This window comes from Capricornis sumatraensis, chromosome 16 (genome assembly GCF_032405125.1).
Source record: "Capricornis sumatraensis isolate serow.1 chromosome 16, serow.2, whole genome shotgun sequence".
Lineage (NCBI taxonomy): Eukaryota > Metazoa > Chordata > Mammalia > Artiodactyla > Bovidae > Capricornis > Capricornis sumatraensis.
Window position 1 is genome coordinate 81,645,481 of NC_091084.1, and position 18,344 is coordinate 81,663,824.

At 41.6% G+C, this 18,344-nt stretch overlaps 1 protein-coding gene and 1 pseudogene across 1 annotated transcript; one reads left to right on the forward strand and one right to left on the reverse strand.

The window, feature by feature from the left end:
* Window positions 1–5,903: 5,903 nt before the first annotated feature.
* Window positions 5,904–8,441, forward strand: LOC138092306 (olfactory receptor 5B2-like; annotated as a pseudogene).
* Window positions 8,442–12,310: 3,869 nt separating this feature from the next.
* LOC138092609 (olfactory receptor 5B2-like) lies at window positions 12,311–13,258 on the reverse strand. Its single transcript, XM_068988661.1, has one exon. It carries the CDS (start codon window positions 13,256–13,258, stop codon window positions 12,311–12,313), a length of 948 nt encoding a protein of 315 aa, XP_068844762.1.
* Window positions 13,259–18,344: the final 5,086 nt, after the last annotated feature.

Here is an 18,344-nt window from a genome sequence, read left to right on the forward strand (position 1 = left end):
GGGAATTTCCTAAATTCTCTGTAGTAATGAGGAAGCAAGGAACATCTGGCAGACAGCAAAGAGTTTGCACTGGAATTACATAAACACCCGGTTATTTTGTTATTTTATGATGGCAATAAATTATTCTTCACAATTCTTTCATCTAGAGCAAAGCTTTGAAACAAACAAACAAAAAAAACTAGTAAATATCTTACAGGTATGATTTATCTTATAGCTGCATACTTTATGGTTTTGGGTTCCAAAGTCACTGCAGATGGTGACTGCGGCCATGAAATTAGAAGATGCTTGCTCCTTGGAAGAAAATTTATGACCAACATAGACAGCATATTAAAAAGTAGAGACATTACTTTGCCAACAAAGGTTTGTCTAGTCAAAGCTGTGGTTCCAGTAGTCATGTATAGATGTGAGAGTTGGATTATAAAGAAAGCTGAGTGCTGAAGAATTGATGCTTTTGAACCATGGTGTTGGAGAAGACTCTTGAGAGGCCCTTGGACAGCAAGGAGATCCAACAAGTCAATCCTAAAGGAAATCAGTCCTGAATATTCATTGGGAGGACTGATGCTGAAGCTGAAACTCCAATACTTTGGCCACCTGATGCGAAGAACTGACTCATTTGAAAAAACCCTGATGTTGGGCAAGATTGAAGGCGGTGGGGAGAAGGGAACGACAGAGGATGAGACTGTTGGCTGACATCATCGACTCCATGGACGTGAGTTTGAATAAGTTCCGGGAGTTGGTGATGGACAGAGAGGCCAGGCGTGCTACAGTCTGTGGGGTTGCAAAGAGTCAGCCATGACTGAGCAACTGAACTGAACTGAACTGATAGTCACATCCTGTTGAAGCTGCAAGGTCCATACAGGGTACATGCATTGCACAACTTCCTGCTTGTGCAGATGAACAAACTAAGGTGCAGAAAGAGGTTGTAATTTGTCTAGGATCACATATTTACCATAAACTCTTCTCCCAAGTCTGATGACTTGAATCCGCTAACAGTTTACATTTATATAACGCTCATCCTCGGTAGACATTTACATCTAACATGTTGGACTTCCCTAGTGGCTCAGACAGGAAAGAATGTGCCTAAAATGCAGGAGACCTGGGTTCAATCCCTAGGTCAGGAAGATCCCCTGGAGACAGAAATGGCCATCCACTGCAGTATTCTTGCCTGAAGAATCCTGTGGACAGAGGAGCCTGGAGGGCTACAGTCCATGTGGTTGATGTTAAAAACTACTTGATCCTCTTAACAGTCATACAAAAGATTAAGTGTTTTGTGGACCTTTACAAGTAACAGAGTGAAGCTTTGAATCAAAGGCAGAGCTTGGACTCTGGAAAAAGGTACATATATATTAAAAAAGCAGCCCCACCATTTACTATTTGGGAGACATTATTCATAAAATAACTTCTTAGAACCTTTCTTTTTCTGTATACAAAATGAAAAGTTTAATAGGACATCTAAAATTGGATTATTATAATGGTTAAATGAGAGAATACATTTTTTAAAAAGCACAAATGGGTGTTCACCATAATCCTAGTGATTTACTACATGTGTTCTCATTAAGATAAAATGGCAGTCTCCATCTTGGTTTAGGAAATGTGGATGGTGACATGTAGGGTCTCAAGATGTGGGTGAGATTGACCAATTCTAAATTGACCTGTGAGATTCTACTTTGATCAATTAGAATCACACACTAAATGCTATGAGTTTTGGGCTTCCCTGGTGGCTCAGATGGTAAAGAATCCACCTGTAATGCAGAAGACCTGGGTTTGATCCCTGGGTTGCGAAGATCCTCTGGAAAAGGGAATGGTTACCCACTCCAATATTCTTGCCTGGAGAATCCCACAGACAGAGGAGCCTGGTAGGCTACAGTTAATGGGGGTGGCAAAGAGTTGGGTACGACTGAAGTGACTTAGCAAACCACAAAAACTATGGCTATTGAGTGTTTGTTGTTGCTAGTGATAAAGAATTCGCCTGCCAGTGCAGGAGACACAAGAGCATGGGTTCAATCCCTGGGTCCGGAAGGTCCCCTGGAGAAGGGAATGGCAACCCTCCCCAGTATTCTTGCCTGGGAAATGACAGAGGAGCCTGTGGGGCTACATTTAATGGAGCCGCAAAGACCTGGACAGGACTGAGCAACTGAGTGCACATTTATTTTAATTAGAAAATGGAGAAAGAAGAAGAAATAACAAGCAATATGATACTGTGTGTACCATCAATATATCCAGCTAGATCACACAGATAATTCAATTCTTTCTTCCCTAAGAAAGAGATGAGAGCTATAGATGCCCTCATGGGGAATATCCCCGAAGAGCTCCATGTATCTGTAACTCCTTCCTGATTCCTATGAGCTAGTCTCTGAAATCCCCATGTGACTCAGCATGACATCATTTTAGCTGAGATCCCTTGGCTGCCATCTATTCCTCTGATCGTTGGCAGTTGTAAGTACATGCAGGGGTTCTCCCCCTGAAACCCCCAACCTGAGGATTTGCTGTGATGCTGCAGTCATGGCCAGAGAAAACGTCCTGGTGCTCTGTGTCAACCTAGAGGGTGGGATGGGGTGGGTAGTGGGAGGTGGGAGGTGGGAGGGAGGTTTAAGGGGGAGGGGACATATGTGTGCCTGTGGCTGGTTCATGCTGATGTAAGGCAGAAACTAACACAACATTGTAAAGCAATTATCCTCCATTTAAAAGAAAATAATTTTTAAAAATATATATTGATTGACTTTAAAATGATAGCACTTTAGCAAGGCATTTTATAGCACTTCCTTCATTTGCTAATCCTAGGCCCAATTCTGTGAAATATATGGAAGAGGTAATTTTATTATTTCATTTTTCAAATAAGCAGAAGACAAGTGCCTCTGCCAAGAGCAAAGTAAGAATTAGTGAAGTATACAGGACTTTCTCCCAGGTTTCTAACTCTATGTTGGGTTCTTTCCTCCGTCTTTACTTAACTTAGAGGTCTTAGAACATTTTGACCAGTGCCTGACAGAGAACATCCATCTCTACCTATATACATGCATTATTCCATGGTTAAATAAAGCTGATTCTAGATTCACTATGTGGGACTGTCTTTTCCAGCAGTAAGGTAAGACTTTATGTTTCATATAAATTTTTAGTGAGTGTAATTCATGCAAAAATCTGTGGGTCAGCTTTAGCTACTATGAACTATTTGAGCACAGAAATAGAAATTTTGACAATTTTCTTCCCTAAAACAGTAAGTTGAGACTGGAGTTTAAATGTCAAAACTTCCATCAGTAGGAAATTTAGTGACACAAGGAATATCATCATACTGCCTTCCTAAAAAAAATTAGCAAAAAAAATGTAAGTGATGTGTAAGTCTTCATTTTATGTATTATTTCTTGTCCTTTTATTGGAAGCTAAAAAGAAACTTAAATAAAAAACACTAAAACACCAGAACAGAGTGAAATAATTCTTCTTTAGACCACAGAAGTGTTATAATTGAATTAGCAAGATCAATATTCCATTGTAATCTTTCCCCAATAACCTCATCCTCATCATTATTACTGGCACTTTTATAAAGGCCAATAGAGAGGGGGCTAAAAAATAAGGTTTTTGATTTGATCACAGCTGAGTTTGAGTTTTGAATCTTTAACTTTCCTCATAGTAACTATGTAAATGTAGAGCTTCACGTAATTCCCAAATCCTCAGGTCTCTTGATGGTAAAATAGGAATACGAATACCTAGCTTACAACATGACTGAGGATTAAGTGAAAAGAGATGTGTATCTGTATATATACATATAAACACATGAATAAATAAATTAAATGTATATCTGACAATTAGAAGTACAACGGTAGAGAAGAATAACAGATGGCCTGCTAAAGGATTAAATTCAAGTAAGAAATATTCAAGGCACTCTTCCTACACGAGAACATGTTCATATAAAAACATGGGGCTCACCACCAAACCAGACCTATAGCCAGGCGGAAGACTGCCAACAGACTAGGACGTTTTCAGCCCTTGACCTCTGTGGTCCAACCATGAGAAGACAGTAATAAGAGAAAGGATGAGTTTCTAAAAGGAGGTTCTGGGAATTCCCTGGCAGTCAGTGGTTAGGACTCCAGGCTGTCACTGCCGAAGGCCTGGGTTAATCCCTGCTTGGAGAACTAAGATCCCACAAGCCACATGGACTGGCCGAAATAAAAGCAAAAAAGAGACCCTTTCAACCCAAGCTAAAACATGGATTTTAAAGGCGGAACCTGAGCAAGAGAATCACTCGCATGGAATGACCAGAGGAGCCACTCTGTACAGCTGTGGAGGGACAGCCTGGGAAACCTTGAAGAACACAGGGAAATGTCAGTGGACCAAAGGGGAGAGGAAGGCCGCAGCACTACAGAGCTCACCCACGCCTGAACCGTGCACCGCACCACCCACGCTTCTCAATCACGGAGGTGACCAGCTCATCTTAATACTAACATTACATCTGATGTGATCAGACTCTACTCAATACCCAGCATTTTACTCATTGCTTTTAATATGTTTTATCTCCTTTAATTCTCAAAATCATACCTTGTTCAGTCTCATTAAGCAGGGACTTCCTCGGTGGCTCAGCTGGTAAAGAATCTACCTGCAATACAGGAGACCTAGGTTCAATCCCTGGGTTGGGAAGATCCCCTGGAGGAGGGCATGGCAACCCACTTCAGTAGTCTTGCCTGGAGAATCCCATGGACAGAAGAGCCTGGTGGGCTGCAGTCCATGGGTTGCAAAGAGTCGGATGACTGAGCAACTAACACTTTTTTAGTCTTATTACTATTGTCACTTTGTAAATGAAAAAGATAGGTTCAAGGGAGTTAGGTCAGGCTCAGTGATTCCCAGGTAGTGGGTGGCAGGCTGTGTGCACCGCATCTCGAAGCCCAGGCTTCTTGCTGGATGCTGCACCCCCCTCGCTGAATTGTCTCTGCAGGTTGTACAGCCCCTCCCACCCCAGTTATCCCACCATGGGCACAGGACAAGTGTCTCTCAGTTACTTCACTGTAAAACTCCAAAGGCTGGGTTTAGAACACTGGAGACACAGAGTAACTGCAAACTGAATTAAGCTCAACTTGATTTTAAGCTCAGTTAAGACAGTGGACTTACACTGGCAGTGTAATCACTCTGAAAGTGAAAGTCCCTCGGTTGTGTCCAACTCTTTGCGACCCCATGGACTGTAGCCCTCCAGGCTCCTCTGTCCATGGGATTCTCCCAGCAAGAATACTGGAGTGGGTAGTCATTCTCTTCTCCAGGGGATCTTCCTGACCGAGGTATTGAACTCAGGTCTCCTGCATTGCAGGCAGATTCCTTACCGTCTGAGCCACCCCAGAAGCTGGATACAAACATTGTTCTGGCAGTCATAATTTTATAAACTTAAATACAATACTTGGCCTCTGTGCTTCATGAGTTAAATGGGGATAACAATCAATCTCATGAGGTTGTTGAGAGAAATAAAAGAAAATACGTGTCAAGTGTCCAGAGCAGTTTGGGGCACTTGAGCAATTTAGACCTAAGTGTTTACTAGGCTGAGAAAAACTGAATTAACAGAAATATTTATTTAAGATGGTTCATCTTAATCAGGAAATAATATTTTCTACATCTCAGTTCAAGAACTTACAAAATTTAAAGGTTGGAAAATGATCCATGAAGATGCCTCAGCTTCAACAGTGTGAAACTCTACAGATACTTTGTGGCTTAAATTTTGTTTAGTTTGTACCTCAGATGTGGAGAATCTTGAAGTCCAAATTATCCCATTAACGAAATATTTGTATATGTGTATATACACACACACATATATACACACATATGCGCCCACAATACTGAATTAATTTCACTTTCACTCCCCCACTTGTTTATCACTGTGTTCCTTTCTTTTTCTTTGCCATAGGTTCTCCTTTGATTCACAAACTGCATCCATGGAGAATAATACAGAAGTGACTGAATTCACCCTGCTGGGACTCACCAGTGTCCCAGGACTGCAGGTCCCCCTGTTTATAACATTCACGCTCATTTATCTTGTCAACGTGGTTGGAACTCTGGGACTGATCCTGCTGGTTCTCTTGGACTCTCGTCTCCACATTGCCATGTACTTTTTCCTTACAAATCTGTCTCTGGTAGACTTCTGCCACTCCACAGCTGTCACGCCCAAGGTGATGGCTGGGCTCCTTGTAGGAGCCCAGGTCATCTCCTACCATGCATGCGCTGCTCAGAGGTTCTTTTCTGCAGCATTTGCCACTGTGGAAAGTTACCTGTCGGCCTCCATGGCCTATGACCGCTACGCAGCAGTGCGCGAACCCCTATGTTATAACACCACCATGACAGCACGCATGTGTACCTGGATGGCTGTGGGTCCCTACTTCTGTGCTTTCCCGAATGCCTCTGTCCACACAGGAAACATTTTCCGGCTCTGCTTCTGTAGGCCCAATGTGCTCCACCACTTTTTCTGTGATGTCTCTCCTGCCCTGATAAACGCATCAGTGAGCTGACTCTCCATGTGGTGGCAAGTTTCAGCATTGTGTTTGTCCTCCTGGTTATCTTGATTTCCTTCCTGTTCATATTTACCACCATCTTGAAGATGCACTCGGCTGAGGCATATCAGAAGGCTTTATCCACCTGCGCGTCTCACCTCACCACAGTCTCCATCTTCTGTGGGCCAGGCATCTTTAAGTACTCCCAGCCCAGCTCCAGTCATTCCATGGACACAGACAAAATTCCATCTGGGTTCTATGCTATGGTCATCCCCATGCTCAACCCCTTGATCTATAGTTTGAGGAACAAGGAGGTCAAAAACGCTTTCAAGAAGTTGGTTATGAAGGCAAAATTTTCTAAGCTTCACCTTTTAAAGTTGCAGGATCCAAATGACTTAATTTCATTCCCCTTGGACCTTCATCATGCAGTAATTCACATTTTAAGGCTCATACTGCACCTAAATTACTGAGGTAACACCATTCCTTCTTCAAAAGTCTATCATCTAGAAAAACAAAAAAAATTCTGTTCAAATATGTGATAGTTGATTGAGGATGGCCAGAAGGGACCTTAAGAACACTAAAACCCTGCTTGTAGTGAATTTTGTTAATCATATCTGGTTTATTCGCATGTTGATATCATCCTTATCACGCGGCAGTGCTAGCATACATGAAAACACGGCGCACAGAGACCCACTAGCAGAAGCATTTGTAAGAGTCTTGTCCGTGCGCAAACCCACAGGAGTGAGACATTCGTTAAAGGAGTGGGAACATGGCTAGCTTTTAAATAAAAATTTAAAATAATCAATATATGTTCATGTCTGACATTATTTATCTAGTTGAGAAACTGTTTAAAGAGTCCAGAATGAAGCAAATTGTGACAAGGGTTTTTAATAAAAATATATGATTTTATTGGATGATTTATTTAGCACCACATTTGTATAACATTTTACAGAAATCAATATCTCTGTCTTTAGTGTGTCATCTGATAGAAAGAGTAGGTCACAGGATGATCTTGAGAAGCAAGAAACCCACAGGACAAGAGAAGGTGATCAGTCAATAATAACGGAACTTTCCAGTTGTCCTGTATATGACTACTGTCTCTTACATTTTGAAAAAAAATGCACTAATAGTCATGTCATCCATTTTCCTCCCTGGAAATACTGTAAAATGGCCAAAGCCACTCACTCATAAATCCTCTGGTTTTACATGAGCCTCGTGGCGCCTTACCTCTTCTAGGGACTCACCCCACTTCTTTCACACCGCATTCCTTGCTGTTCCTGGACAATCTCAGCGTGCGTCTTCCCCAGGGTGTTTGCACTCACTGCTTCTAAAGACCAAAGGCTCCCACTCCTTCAGGCTTGCTTCACTGTTGCCGCATCATGGCTCCCCTCGCCCCTGAACACTGTTCCCTTCTTCCGTTCCTTGCTTTATTTTCCTTTGCTCTGGTCAATGCCCAAATCCTATTTATTTCTTGTCTTAAGGCTTTTTACAATCAATGATTTGACTGTGCCAGGTCTTAGCTGTGGCATGTGAGATCCTCACGGTGGCACGTAGGATCTGTTAATAGTTCCCGGAACAGAGTTAGGACCCAGGCCCCTGCAATGGGAGCGTGGAGTTTTAGCCACTGCACCACCAGGAAAGAACCTTATTTCCTTCTTTATCCATTCATTTACCTTTCTCCCCAAAACCCACACTACACAAGAGGAGTGACTTTGTCTTCTTTATGAACAACTTGATGCACAACACATGGATAATGATCTGACTCATACTAATAGTTCAATAAATGTTTGTTTAAAGAGTTCAGTTTGGTGCCCAGAAGTCAATATATCTAAATCATTGATAATTATAGTTCACTGCTCTTTAGAGAATTCTTCAGATAATAATTTTAGGGCATTTCAGGAGATACAGCTTTTTTTTTCTATATTCTCACTTACTATTTGTACTTTTAGACAAATTAATTTTTTGGAAACCAACAGTATTAAATGATTAATATCAAACCATATAAATTTTTCATTAGTGATTTTTCATTAAGGGGAAAATAACACATGAAATGAATTTTATTTAGTAAACCAAAGAGGCAAACTATGAGACTATGAGAAGTTTCCTACTTGATACAATTTGCAAATTTTCTTAATAAATAATTATTAATTTAGCTCGAATAATTCTAAACAGACAAGACTTACATAATTCTCACCCAGTTTCCTCTTTTTTTTAACATCTTCAGTTCAGTTCAGTCGCTCAGTCATGTACAATTCTTTGTGACCCCATGAACTGCAGCACTCCAAGCCTCCCTGTCCATCACCAACTCCCGAGTTCACTCAAACTCACATCCATTGAGTTGGTGATGCCATCCAGCCATCTCATCCTCTGTTGTCCCCTTCTCCTCCTGCCCCCAATCCCTCCCAGCATCCCAATGAGTCAACTCTTCGCATGAGGTGGACAAAGTACTGGAGTTTCAGCTTTAGCATCATTCCTTCCAAAGACCACTCAGGGCTGATCTCCTTTAGAATGGACTGGTTGGATCTCCTTGCAGTCCAAGGGGCTATCAAGAGTCTTCTCCAACACCACAGTTCAAAAGCATCAATTCTTCGGTGCTCAGCCTTCTTCACAGTCCAACTCTCACATCCATACATGACCACTGGAAAAACCATAGCCTTGACCAGACGGATCTTATTTTATCATATTTGTCAAAACTAAGAAACCAATACTGACATGTTACTACTATCTAAAACTTCAATAGTTTATTCAGATTATTACTGATGTTTTCAATTAGGTCATTTTGCTCTCACAAATCTAATCAAGGACACAACATTGCATATATTTGTTGTATCTCTTTATTCTCCTCTGATTTGTGACAGTTCTCAGTCTCGTTATTTTTCTTGAACTTAATATCCTTAAGGAGTACTGGACCAGTGTTTTGTTGAAAGTCTTTCAACATATGTTTGTTGATTTTTTGGTCACAGTTATACAGAATGTATAAGTTTTGAGAAAGGATAAGTGACCTTTGTATCACATCCTGTCAGAGAATACATTTTACCAACAAGACTTGTCACTGGGGGATGTTAACCTCAATCACCCTACTCAAGAGACTTTCGCCAGGTTCTGCAATGTAGTGCTGACTTTTCTCCTTTCATACTCTGTACTCCAGAAAGAAGTCATTAAGTTCAGCCCACATTAAAGGTAGAAGGGAATATACTCTGCCTTCTAATGGAAGTCTAACTATACAGCTTGGAATTTTTCTACAAGGAAGAGTTATTTATTTGCTCGCTATTTGTATCAGCATGGAGTCGTGTATATTTGTTTTATACTTTGGTCACACTTGGTGCCGTGGTATTCATTGCATTGTTCAAGATGCCCCATCTTTGGCTATTCGCAGCACGTTTAGTTTTATTCCTGTTTCCTTCTAATATGCCCCAACCCTTTTGTTTTTGGGGTTCCTCCTTATTTTCTGGAACTACAAGCTATTCCAGGTTTATTCATTATTATCCTTGTCCCAATCCTGTAATCAGCTAGTTCTCCAAAGAACCATACTTCCTTTTATTCAGTTCAGTTCAGTTGCTCGGTCGTGTCTGACTCTTTGCAACCCCATGGACTGCAGCACGCCAGGCTTCCCAGTCCATCACCAACTCACGGAGTTTACTCAAACTCATGTCCATCAAGTCAGTGATGCCATCCAACCATCTCATCCTCTGTCGTCCCCTTCTCTTCTTCTTCTCTCCTTCCTTTTATTAGATAATGATATTTAGTATTGAGTGGTGTGTTGGGTATAGTTATTGCTACTGGGCATCACTTATTACAGGCCCTCCAAGCAGAGAAACCTGGAATAAATATTATATATATATAGATAGAAAGATATAGAGATAAATAGATATTTATATCTATGTAGATATAGATAGTTCCATGAAAGGAAAAGTGAAAGCGAAAGCGTTAGTTGTTCAGTCGTGTCTGACTCTTTGAGACGCCATGGACTGTAGCCCACCAGGCTCCTCTGTCCTGGAATTCTCCAGGCAAGAATACTGGAGCCGGGTGGCCATGCCCTTCTCCAGGGGGTCTTTCTGACCCAGGAACTGACCCCAGGTCTCCTGCATCACAGGTAGTTTCTTTTACCGTCTGAACCATCAGGAAGACAGTCTCATTGTTCTGACAAGTGCATCGAGTCCGTATCTATCATCCCAGTACCATACAGACCAGTTCTATCACTCTAAACATTTCCTTATGTGTCTCTTTTGCAGAAAACAGCTCTTCCTTTTTGCAACCCACCAACAATGAACAATTTGGAAAGGAAATTAATAGCTGTGCAGTTGATCTTTGAGCAACATGAGTTTAAACTGAACGGGTCCACTCATATGTTGATTATTTTTCACTAAACATGTATAAGAGTAGTACACAATCTATGGCTGGTTGAATCTGCAGATGTAGAATTGCAGATATGGAGTTTCAATTTGTTTTAAACTTATATGTGATTTTTTAACTGTGCAGAGAGCCCATGCCTCTAATATTGAGGAGTGTTTGAGGCTCAGCTGATTTACAATAGCATCAAAAGGAATAAAATACTTAAGGATAAACTTAATCAAAGAACTGAAAGACTTGTATGTACACTGAAAATTACAAAACATTGTTAAAAAAACTAAAGATGATACAAAAAAAGGAAAGATAGTCTATATTCATTGATTGGAAGACTTAATATTGTTTAAACAGCTATACCACCTCAAGCAGCCTACAAATTCAATGCAATCCCTACCACTGAGCCAAAAGTACTCAAATACATTCATGTTGCTACAGCTTATGGTCAATTCTTGCCAATGGAATGTATTCAGTAATAATGTGTACAGCATCTACATCACTTTCTTGAAAAGAAGTTATTTTTCCTCTAGCTTACTTATTTCTCCTTTCCTCTAGATATAATAATTATAATGAAGACAGACTTTCAAGACTCTAGGCAATGGTAGAAAGAGACAATGTGGAATGAACTTGGTCCCAGGATGACGGAGACACATAAGTTATCTAGAGAATTCCTTTTTGCCATGCTGCATTAGCTACCACTATTTGAGAAATAACTAGTTCTATTTTAAAATCCACTATATTTTGTCTCTCTTTGTTACAGAATTTTCACCTAATTGTGATAAATAAATTATGAGTAGAAATTCTTTGCAGTTCTTTTCCTCATGAGACAGAGTCTTTTTCTTCACATTTGGATCTTAACCATCCTTTTGACATGCATTGATTAGTATAACATGGTTAAAAAAAAACGTCGTGAATTGGGAGTCTGGACTTTAAGAAGCTTTTTAGTTTTGCTATCACACTGTGAGAATGTTAGCTCGAAAATTTTATGAGAAAAAGCTTTCCAGCCTCTGGAGGATCAAAGACCATGTGTAGAAGAGATAGAGAGTAGCCAGAGTCAGCATCCAGGTACACAGGGACACCTTTAAGCTTTCAGCCCAGCTGACCGTGCAGAAAATAGGCAACCTCATGAGTCCATGCGAAAGCAGAAAAATAAACGCCCTGCCAACCATAGAACTAAGAGAAATAAAAAACAGTTGTTTTGAGCTTCCCTGGTGGCTTAACTGGTAAAGAATCTGCCTGCAATACAGGAGACTTGGATTCGATCTCTGGGTCAGGATGATCCCCTGGGGAAGGGAATGGCAACCCACTGCAGTATTCTCGCCTGGAGAATCCCATGGACAGAGGAGCCTGGTGGGATACAGTCCTTGCGGTCACAAAGAGTTGGACACGTCTGAACAATGAACACTTTCACTTTTCACTACTACTTTAAGCCACTAAGTTTCTTGGGAGTTTATCACAAAACAGTAGCTAACTGATTAGCAATACATATTGTATAATCTCTTTAATTAAATCTATGTACTGAAAAGAAGCTTCATCTTCTCAATGGCTCTCCTGAAAGCATTACTAACCTCTTTATTCCTTAGACTATAGACGAGAGGGTTCAACATGGGGATGATTATTGTATAGAACACAGATGCCATCTGGTCGGTGTCCATAGAATGACTAGAACTTGGCTGTAAGTACATGAAGATCACAGTTCCATAGAAGATGGTGACAGCAGTGAGGTGAGAAGAACAGGTGGAAAAGGCTTTCTTCCGTCCCTCCGCTGAGTGCATTCTCAGGATGGCAAAGAATATAAACAGATAGGAGCTCACAATTACCATCAGGGCAAAAAAGACATTGAAAGCTGCTAGAATAAAGAGCACCATCTCATTTACGTAGATATCAGAGCAGGAAAGAGCCAGGATTGGAGGAATATCACAGAAGAAGTGATGGACCACATTGGAATGGCAGAAGGAGAGGCAGAAAGTGAGTCCAGTGTGGATGGCAGACTCAGCAAATCCCCAGACATAGCAGGCCACGACCATCTGAGCACACACACTAGGGGTCACAGTGCTGGCGTAATGTAGAGGCTTAAGCACGGCGGCATGCCGATCACAGGCCATGGCAGCTAGGAGCAAGCAGTCTACACTGGCAAAGGCCACAAAGAAGAACATCTGAGCCACACATCCCCCGTAGGAGATGACCTTATCTCCTGTGAGAAGCCCGGCCATCACCTTGGGAGTCACAGCTGAAGAGTAAACACAATCCACCAGAGAGAGGTTACTGAGGAGAAAATACATGGGGGTGTGGAGATGAGAGTCCAGCAGAATCAACGTGATCATCCCAAGATTTCCAGTGAGAGTGATGAGATATATGAGCGTGAATATTATAAACAGGGGGACTTGCAACTCTGGGGCATCCGTCAGTCCCAAGAGTTTAAACTCATTCACCTCAGTGCTGTTCTCCATGAAGGACATTTTGGAACGATGTTTCACCTGTCAGAACAAGGGAAGCAAAATGGATGAATTATTAACACGTGGAGAATGACTCACTGCCCATCCTGTCACCTGAATGACAGGAGCACGCCTTCATACCACTCTCAGCTCAGCTCAGCTCAGCTCAGTCGTGCCCAACTCTTTGTGACCCCACGGACCTCAGCACACAAGGCCTCCCCGTCCATCACCAACTCCCGGAGTTTACTCAAACTCACATGCATTGACTTGGTGATGCCATCCACCCATCTCATCCTCTGTCATTCCCTTCTCTTCCTGCCTTCAATCTTTCCCAGCATCGGGGTCTTTCCCAGTGAGTCAGCTTTTTGCATCAGGTGGCCAAAGTATTGGAGTTTCAGCTTCAGCATCAGTCCTTGCAATGAATATTCAGGACTGATTTCCTTTAGGATGGACTGGTTGGATCTCCTTGCAGACCAAGGGGCTCTCAAGAGTCTTCTCCAACACCACAGTTCAAAAGCATCAATTCTTTGGCACTCAACTTTCTTTATAGTCCAACTCTCACTTCCATACGTGACTACTGGAAAAACCATAGCTTTGAGTAGATGGACCTTTGTTGGCAAAGTAATGTCTCTGCTTTTTAATATGCTCTCTAAGTTGGTCATAGCTTTTCTTCCAAGGAGCAAGCATCTTCTAATTTCATGGCTGCAGTCACCATCTGCAGTGATTTTGGAGCCTGCCAAAAAAAAGTCTGTAACTATTCCCGTTACTTCTCCATCTATTTGTCATGAAGTGATGCGACCAGATGCCATGATCTTAGTTTTCACTCTCCTCTTTCTCTTTCATCAAGAGGCTCTTTAGTTCTTTGCTTTTGGCCATAAGGGCGGTGTCATATGGATATCTGAGGTTGTTGATATTTCTCCCAGCAATCTTGATTCCAGCTTGTGCTTCATCTAACCCAGCATTTCATATGATGTACTCTGCATATAAGTTAAATAAGCAGGGTGACAATATACAGCCTGACGTACTCCTTTCCTGATTTGAAACCAGTCTGTTGTTCCATGTCCAGTTCTAACAATATTGCATAGGATCCTGGAATGTTAGGACCATGAATCAAGGCAAATTGGAAGCGGTCAAGCAGGAGATTGAAAGATTTAATGTCGACATTTTAGGAATCAGTGAACTAAAATGCACTGGAGTGGGTGAATTTAACCTTGATGACCCTTATATCTATCAATATAAGGTTCCCAGTAACCCTGAGACTGGCAGCTTCTCACCTCCATCTTGCCGTCTGTAAAGGCACACACTGTACTCACTAGTTCCTGACCCCACTCAGCTATTCCAAACAACCACTTAATTATGTATTGCATGTATAGTTATGTATTATGTATTGTTTGGGCTTCCCTGATGGCTCAGCAGGTAAAGAACCTGCCTGCAGTGCAGAAGATGCAGGTTCGATCCCTGGGAAGGAAAGATAACCTGGAGAAGGGAATAACCGCTGCAGTATTCCTGCCTGGAGAATCCCATGAACAGAGGAGCCTGACGGGCCACAGCCCCTGGGGTCACAAAGAGTCGGACGTGACTGAACAACACATACACACTGCTAATGTCTACTGCTTAGTTTTATGCAGGTTAAAAGTTGTGCTTCCTGTGCAGATTACTTTTTCTGAAGATTTTTTTTGACGTGGACCAGTTTTGAAATCTTTATGGGATTCGTTACAATATTGCTTCTGTTTCACATATAGGTTATTTTGGCCCAGAGGCATGTGGGGTCTTAGCTCCCTGACCAGGGATCAAACCCATATCCCCTGTACTGGAAGGCAAAATCTGAACCCCTGGACTGCCAGGGAAGTCCCTATTTATACTTTTATCACTGGCACTCCTAAGCAAGACATCACTCCTATTCACTGAGCGCTTACCGCATGCCAAGTAGTCTGAGAAGAATAAATATTTCATTTGATCGTCTCAGCTCTCCTATGAGGTTATCACCTGAGAAAAAAGTGATATATCACTGTCTTTCTGGAGGCGAACAGTGTAAAGAATGAGATTCTCATCCAAGCAACTGTGCTCTAGCTGAGGTCTAAGAAATGGAGAGTCAATTGCATGTTAAATGCAAATTTTCGACTGTGCTGAGGGTCACTGCCCCTAAATCTCATGTTGTTTGAGAGTCAGTCTTACTTAGTGAAATAAGTTTAAACCACAAGATGAATCCAGGATGGTTCATCCTGATGGCCGTCAGAGATGGGGGAGTGGAGGGTGGGTGAAATGGGTGAAAGAGTCAAATGATACAAACTTTCAGTTACAAAATAAATCATGGGAATATAATGTACATTATAGTCAATAATACTACACTGCATATTTAAAAAAACTGTATCTCTGTATGGTGACAGATGTTATCAAGACTTATTCTGATGATCATTTTACTATTTATACCTTCTCCAGGGGATCTTCCCAATCCAGGGATCGAGCCTGGGTCTCCCGCATTGCAGGCAGATGCTTTAACCTCCGAGCCACCAGGGAAAAGATTTTACTATATTTACAAATATCAGATCACTGTTGTGCACCTGAAACTAATAGATAGAAGACAGAAAAGCACAGAAAGTAAAGGTACATTTCAGATAAAGATAAGCTAGGGCGCCATGGAAGTTTTTTTATTTCTGCCTTATGTGTGTACGCGTTATCGGTGGGTAGATGTGCTGAGCGACAATGTAAATCATAGTTTTTTCTGTAGATTTCTTATTCAAAAAGCCTAAAGCTTTTGATCTCGGGCTTCTGAAGTTACACCTGAGACCGCTCTAGTAACACAGGACCATGTACTTCATGATGTGTCCCATGGAGTTCATTTAGGGATTTACCCATGTCTTCATCTGTCCACTCAGTGCCCTGGTAAACGTTTACTGAGTACCCACTATTTTCTGAGTGCCGCCCTAAACACAGGGATTGTGCTCAGAAAAATATCATCTTCTATTCCTTGAGAAAAATCATTTCTTAGTTAGTGAAGGTTGTTGAAACATCTGGACTCTGGCTTGGGAACATGAGAGCATTAAAACTCAAGATTTTAAACTCCAAAGAAATTCACGGGGACACACTGCCTTTGTAACTTTACACAGCACATCTTGTAAGACCACAGACTAAACTAGGCCATAGAACTGATCTAGAAATTTACCTTACTTTTCAAGGAAAGTGGCACAACTTCCCTTGTGACCTTCAAATTGGTAGTCCCACTCAAAGAGAAAGGATCCTATTGAAGCTTTTTCTTCATGTCTCATCACAAAGATTGAAGTTCTCCAGAGGCAGGGAGATATAAGAAAAATGTTAATTTTTAAGTGAGGATGATAAAATACTTTCAAATGTGTCACACAGGGATGTTGCTGTGAGGACAAATAGGAGAATTCCTTGCATGCACTCTATAAAGGGCTGAGCAACTGCAAGAAAGGATTATCATACTCACCATGGACATTTTAGCTTGGGGTTTTATCCCTGATCGTTGTTACAGGCTCAGAGTAATATGCCTGGGAAATAAGTCCACTTAGTAAAATGGACAAACCATTACCTCAAGATGACAAACAGACTGGTCCATCTAAAATGATGTGAGAGTCATTTGGGATGTTACAGGCCAGTGAAAGGAAACCAGATGGATTTATGTGTATATGAAGTTATCAGGGGATCAGGTACCCAGGAGGGAAGTTATCAGCTCTCATTCCACCTGGAGAAGAAGCAATTAAACTGTCCGTAGAGACCTACCTTAGTCTGTGAAGGCACAACACGATATATCTACATCACTTGGGGTTATTTCTTTTGATAGTGCAGACATCTTTAGAAGAGATTGTCACTGACTTTCCTGATAGGATCAGACAGAATCATGAGAGAAGTAATGACAGCTATGCTAGGACATAAATTCCATTATCTCACAGCAATGTGACTTCCTAAATTCACAACAAAGCTGTTACAGGCTGCATAACCCTTCTGCACATCAGTTCCCTCCTTTATTAAGAGGAGGTGATGATAGTGCCTACTTCTTATGGATGTTCTGAGGAACGTATTAGTTAATGCTGATAAAGTTGCTCAAACAGCCTGATACATGGTAAGCTCATCAAATACTACACAAAACAAAGTCTTAATTTTCTTTGTAAAAGAGCCTCCATTTCTGAAAGTGTGATTTTCTCTAAAATAAATCATTTCTGCCTTGTGGTGGTGGTGTACAGCCGCTAGGTCATGTCCGACTCTGTGATCCCATGGACTGCAGCACAACAGTCTTCTCTGCCCTTCACTGTGCCTCAGTGTTTGCTCAAGTTCATGTCCATTGAGTCGGTGATGCCATCCAACCATGTCATCCTCTGTCATCCTCTTCTCCTCCTGCCCTCAATTTTTCACAGCATCAGGGTCTTTTCCAATGAGATGGCTCTTCACATCAGGTGGCCAAAGTACTGGAGCTTCAGCTTTGGCATCAGTCCTTTCAATAAATATTCAGGATTGATTTCCTTCAGGACTGACTGGTTTGATCTCCTTGCAGTCCAAGGGGACTTAAAAGTCACCATGAGTTAATTTCAAAGACCCTAACATATAGCTGTGGGATTGGGGGGTGCATGTGAATAATTAACAAACCAAGAAATAAGACAGGGGAGGGTGAAAACACGAACTTTCCTAAGGTGTCAAAAATTGCAAAGCAAGGATTCATCAGTAGCATGTTTGCTTTTTTCCCTCCCTTTATGGACAAAGCTGAACAATTCTGGGACTCCACCAAAACAAAAATTCAGATATATTTCTATGTGGAAACTGTAACATGACCACTAGGAGCTTCCATTTTTCTGGAAGTTCTTTACCCTCAGTTCAGGTCCGTTGCTCAGTTGAGTCTGACTCATTGCGACTCCATGGACTGCAGCATGCCAGGCCTCCCTGTCCATCAGCAACTCCTGGAGTTTACCCAAACTCACATCCATTGAGTTGGTGATGCCATCCAACCATCTCATCCTCTGCTTTCCCCTTCTCCTCCCGCCTTCAATCTTTCCCAGCATCAGAGTCTTTCCCAATGAGTGCACTCTTCGCATCAGGTGGTCAGATTATTAGAGTTTCAGCTTCAGCATCAGTCCTTCCAATGAACACCCAGGACTGA

What these genes read in the sequence shown, in the direction of transcription:
- LOC138092609 (XM_068988661.1), bottom strand. Translation starts at nt 13,258, where the DNA reads ATGTCCTTCATGGAGAACAGCACTGAGGTGAATGAGTTTAAACTCTTG.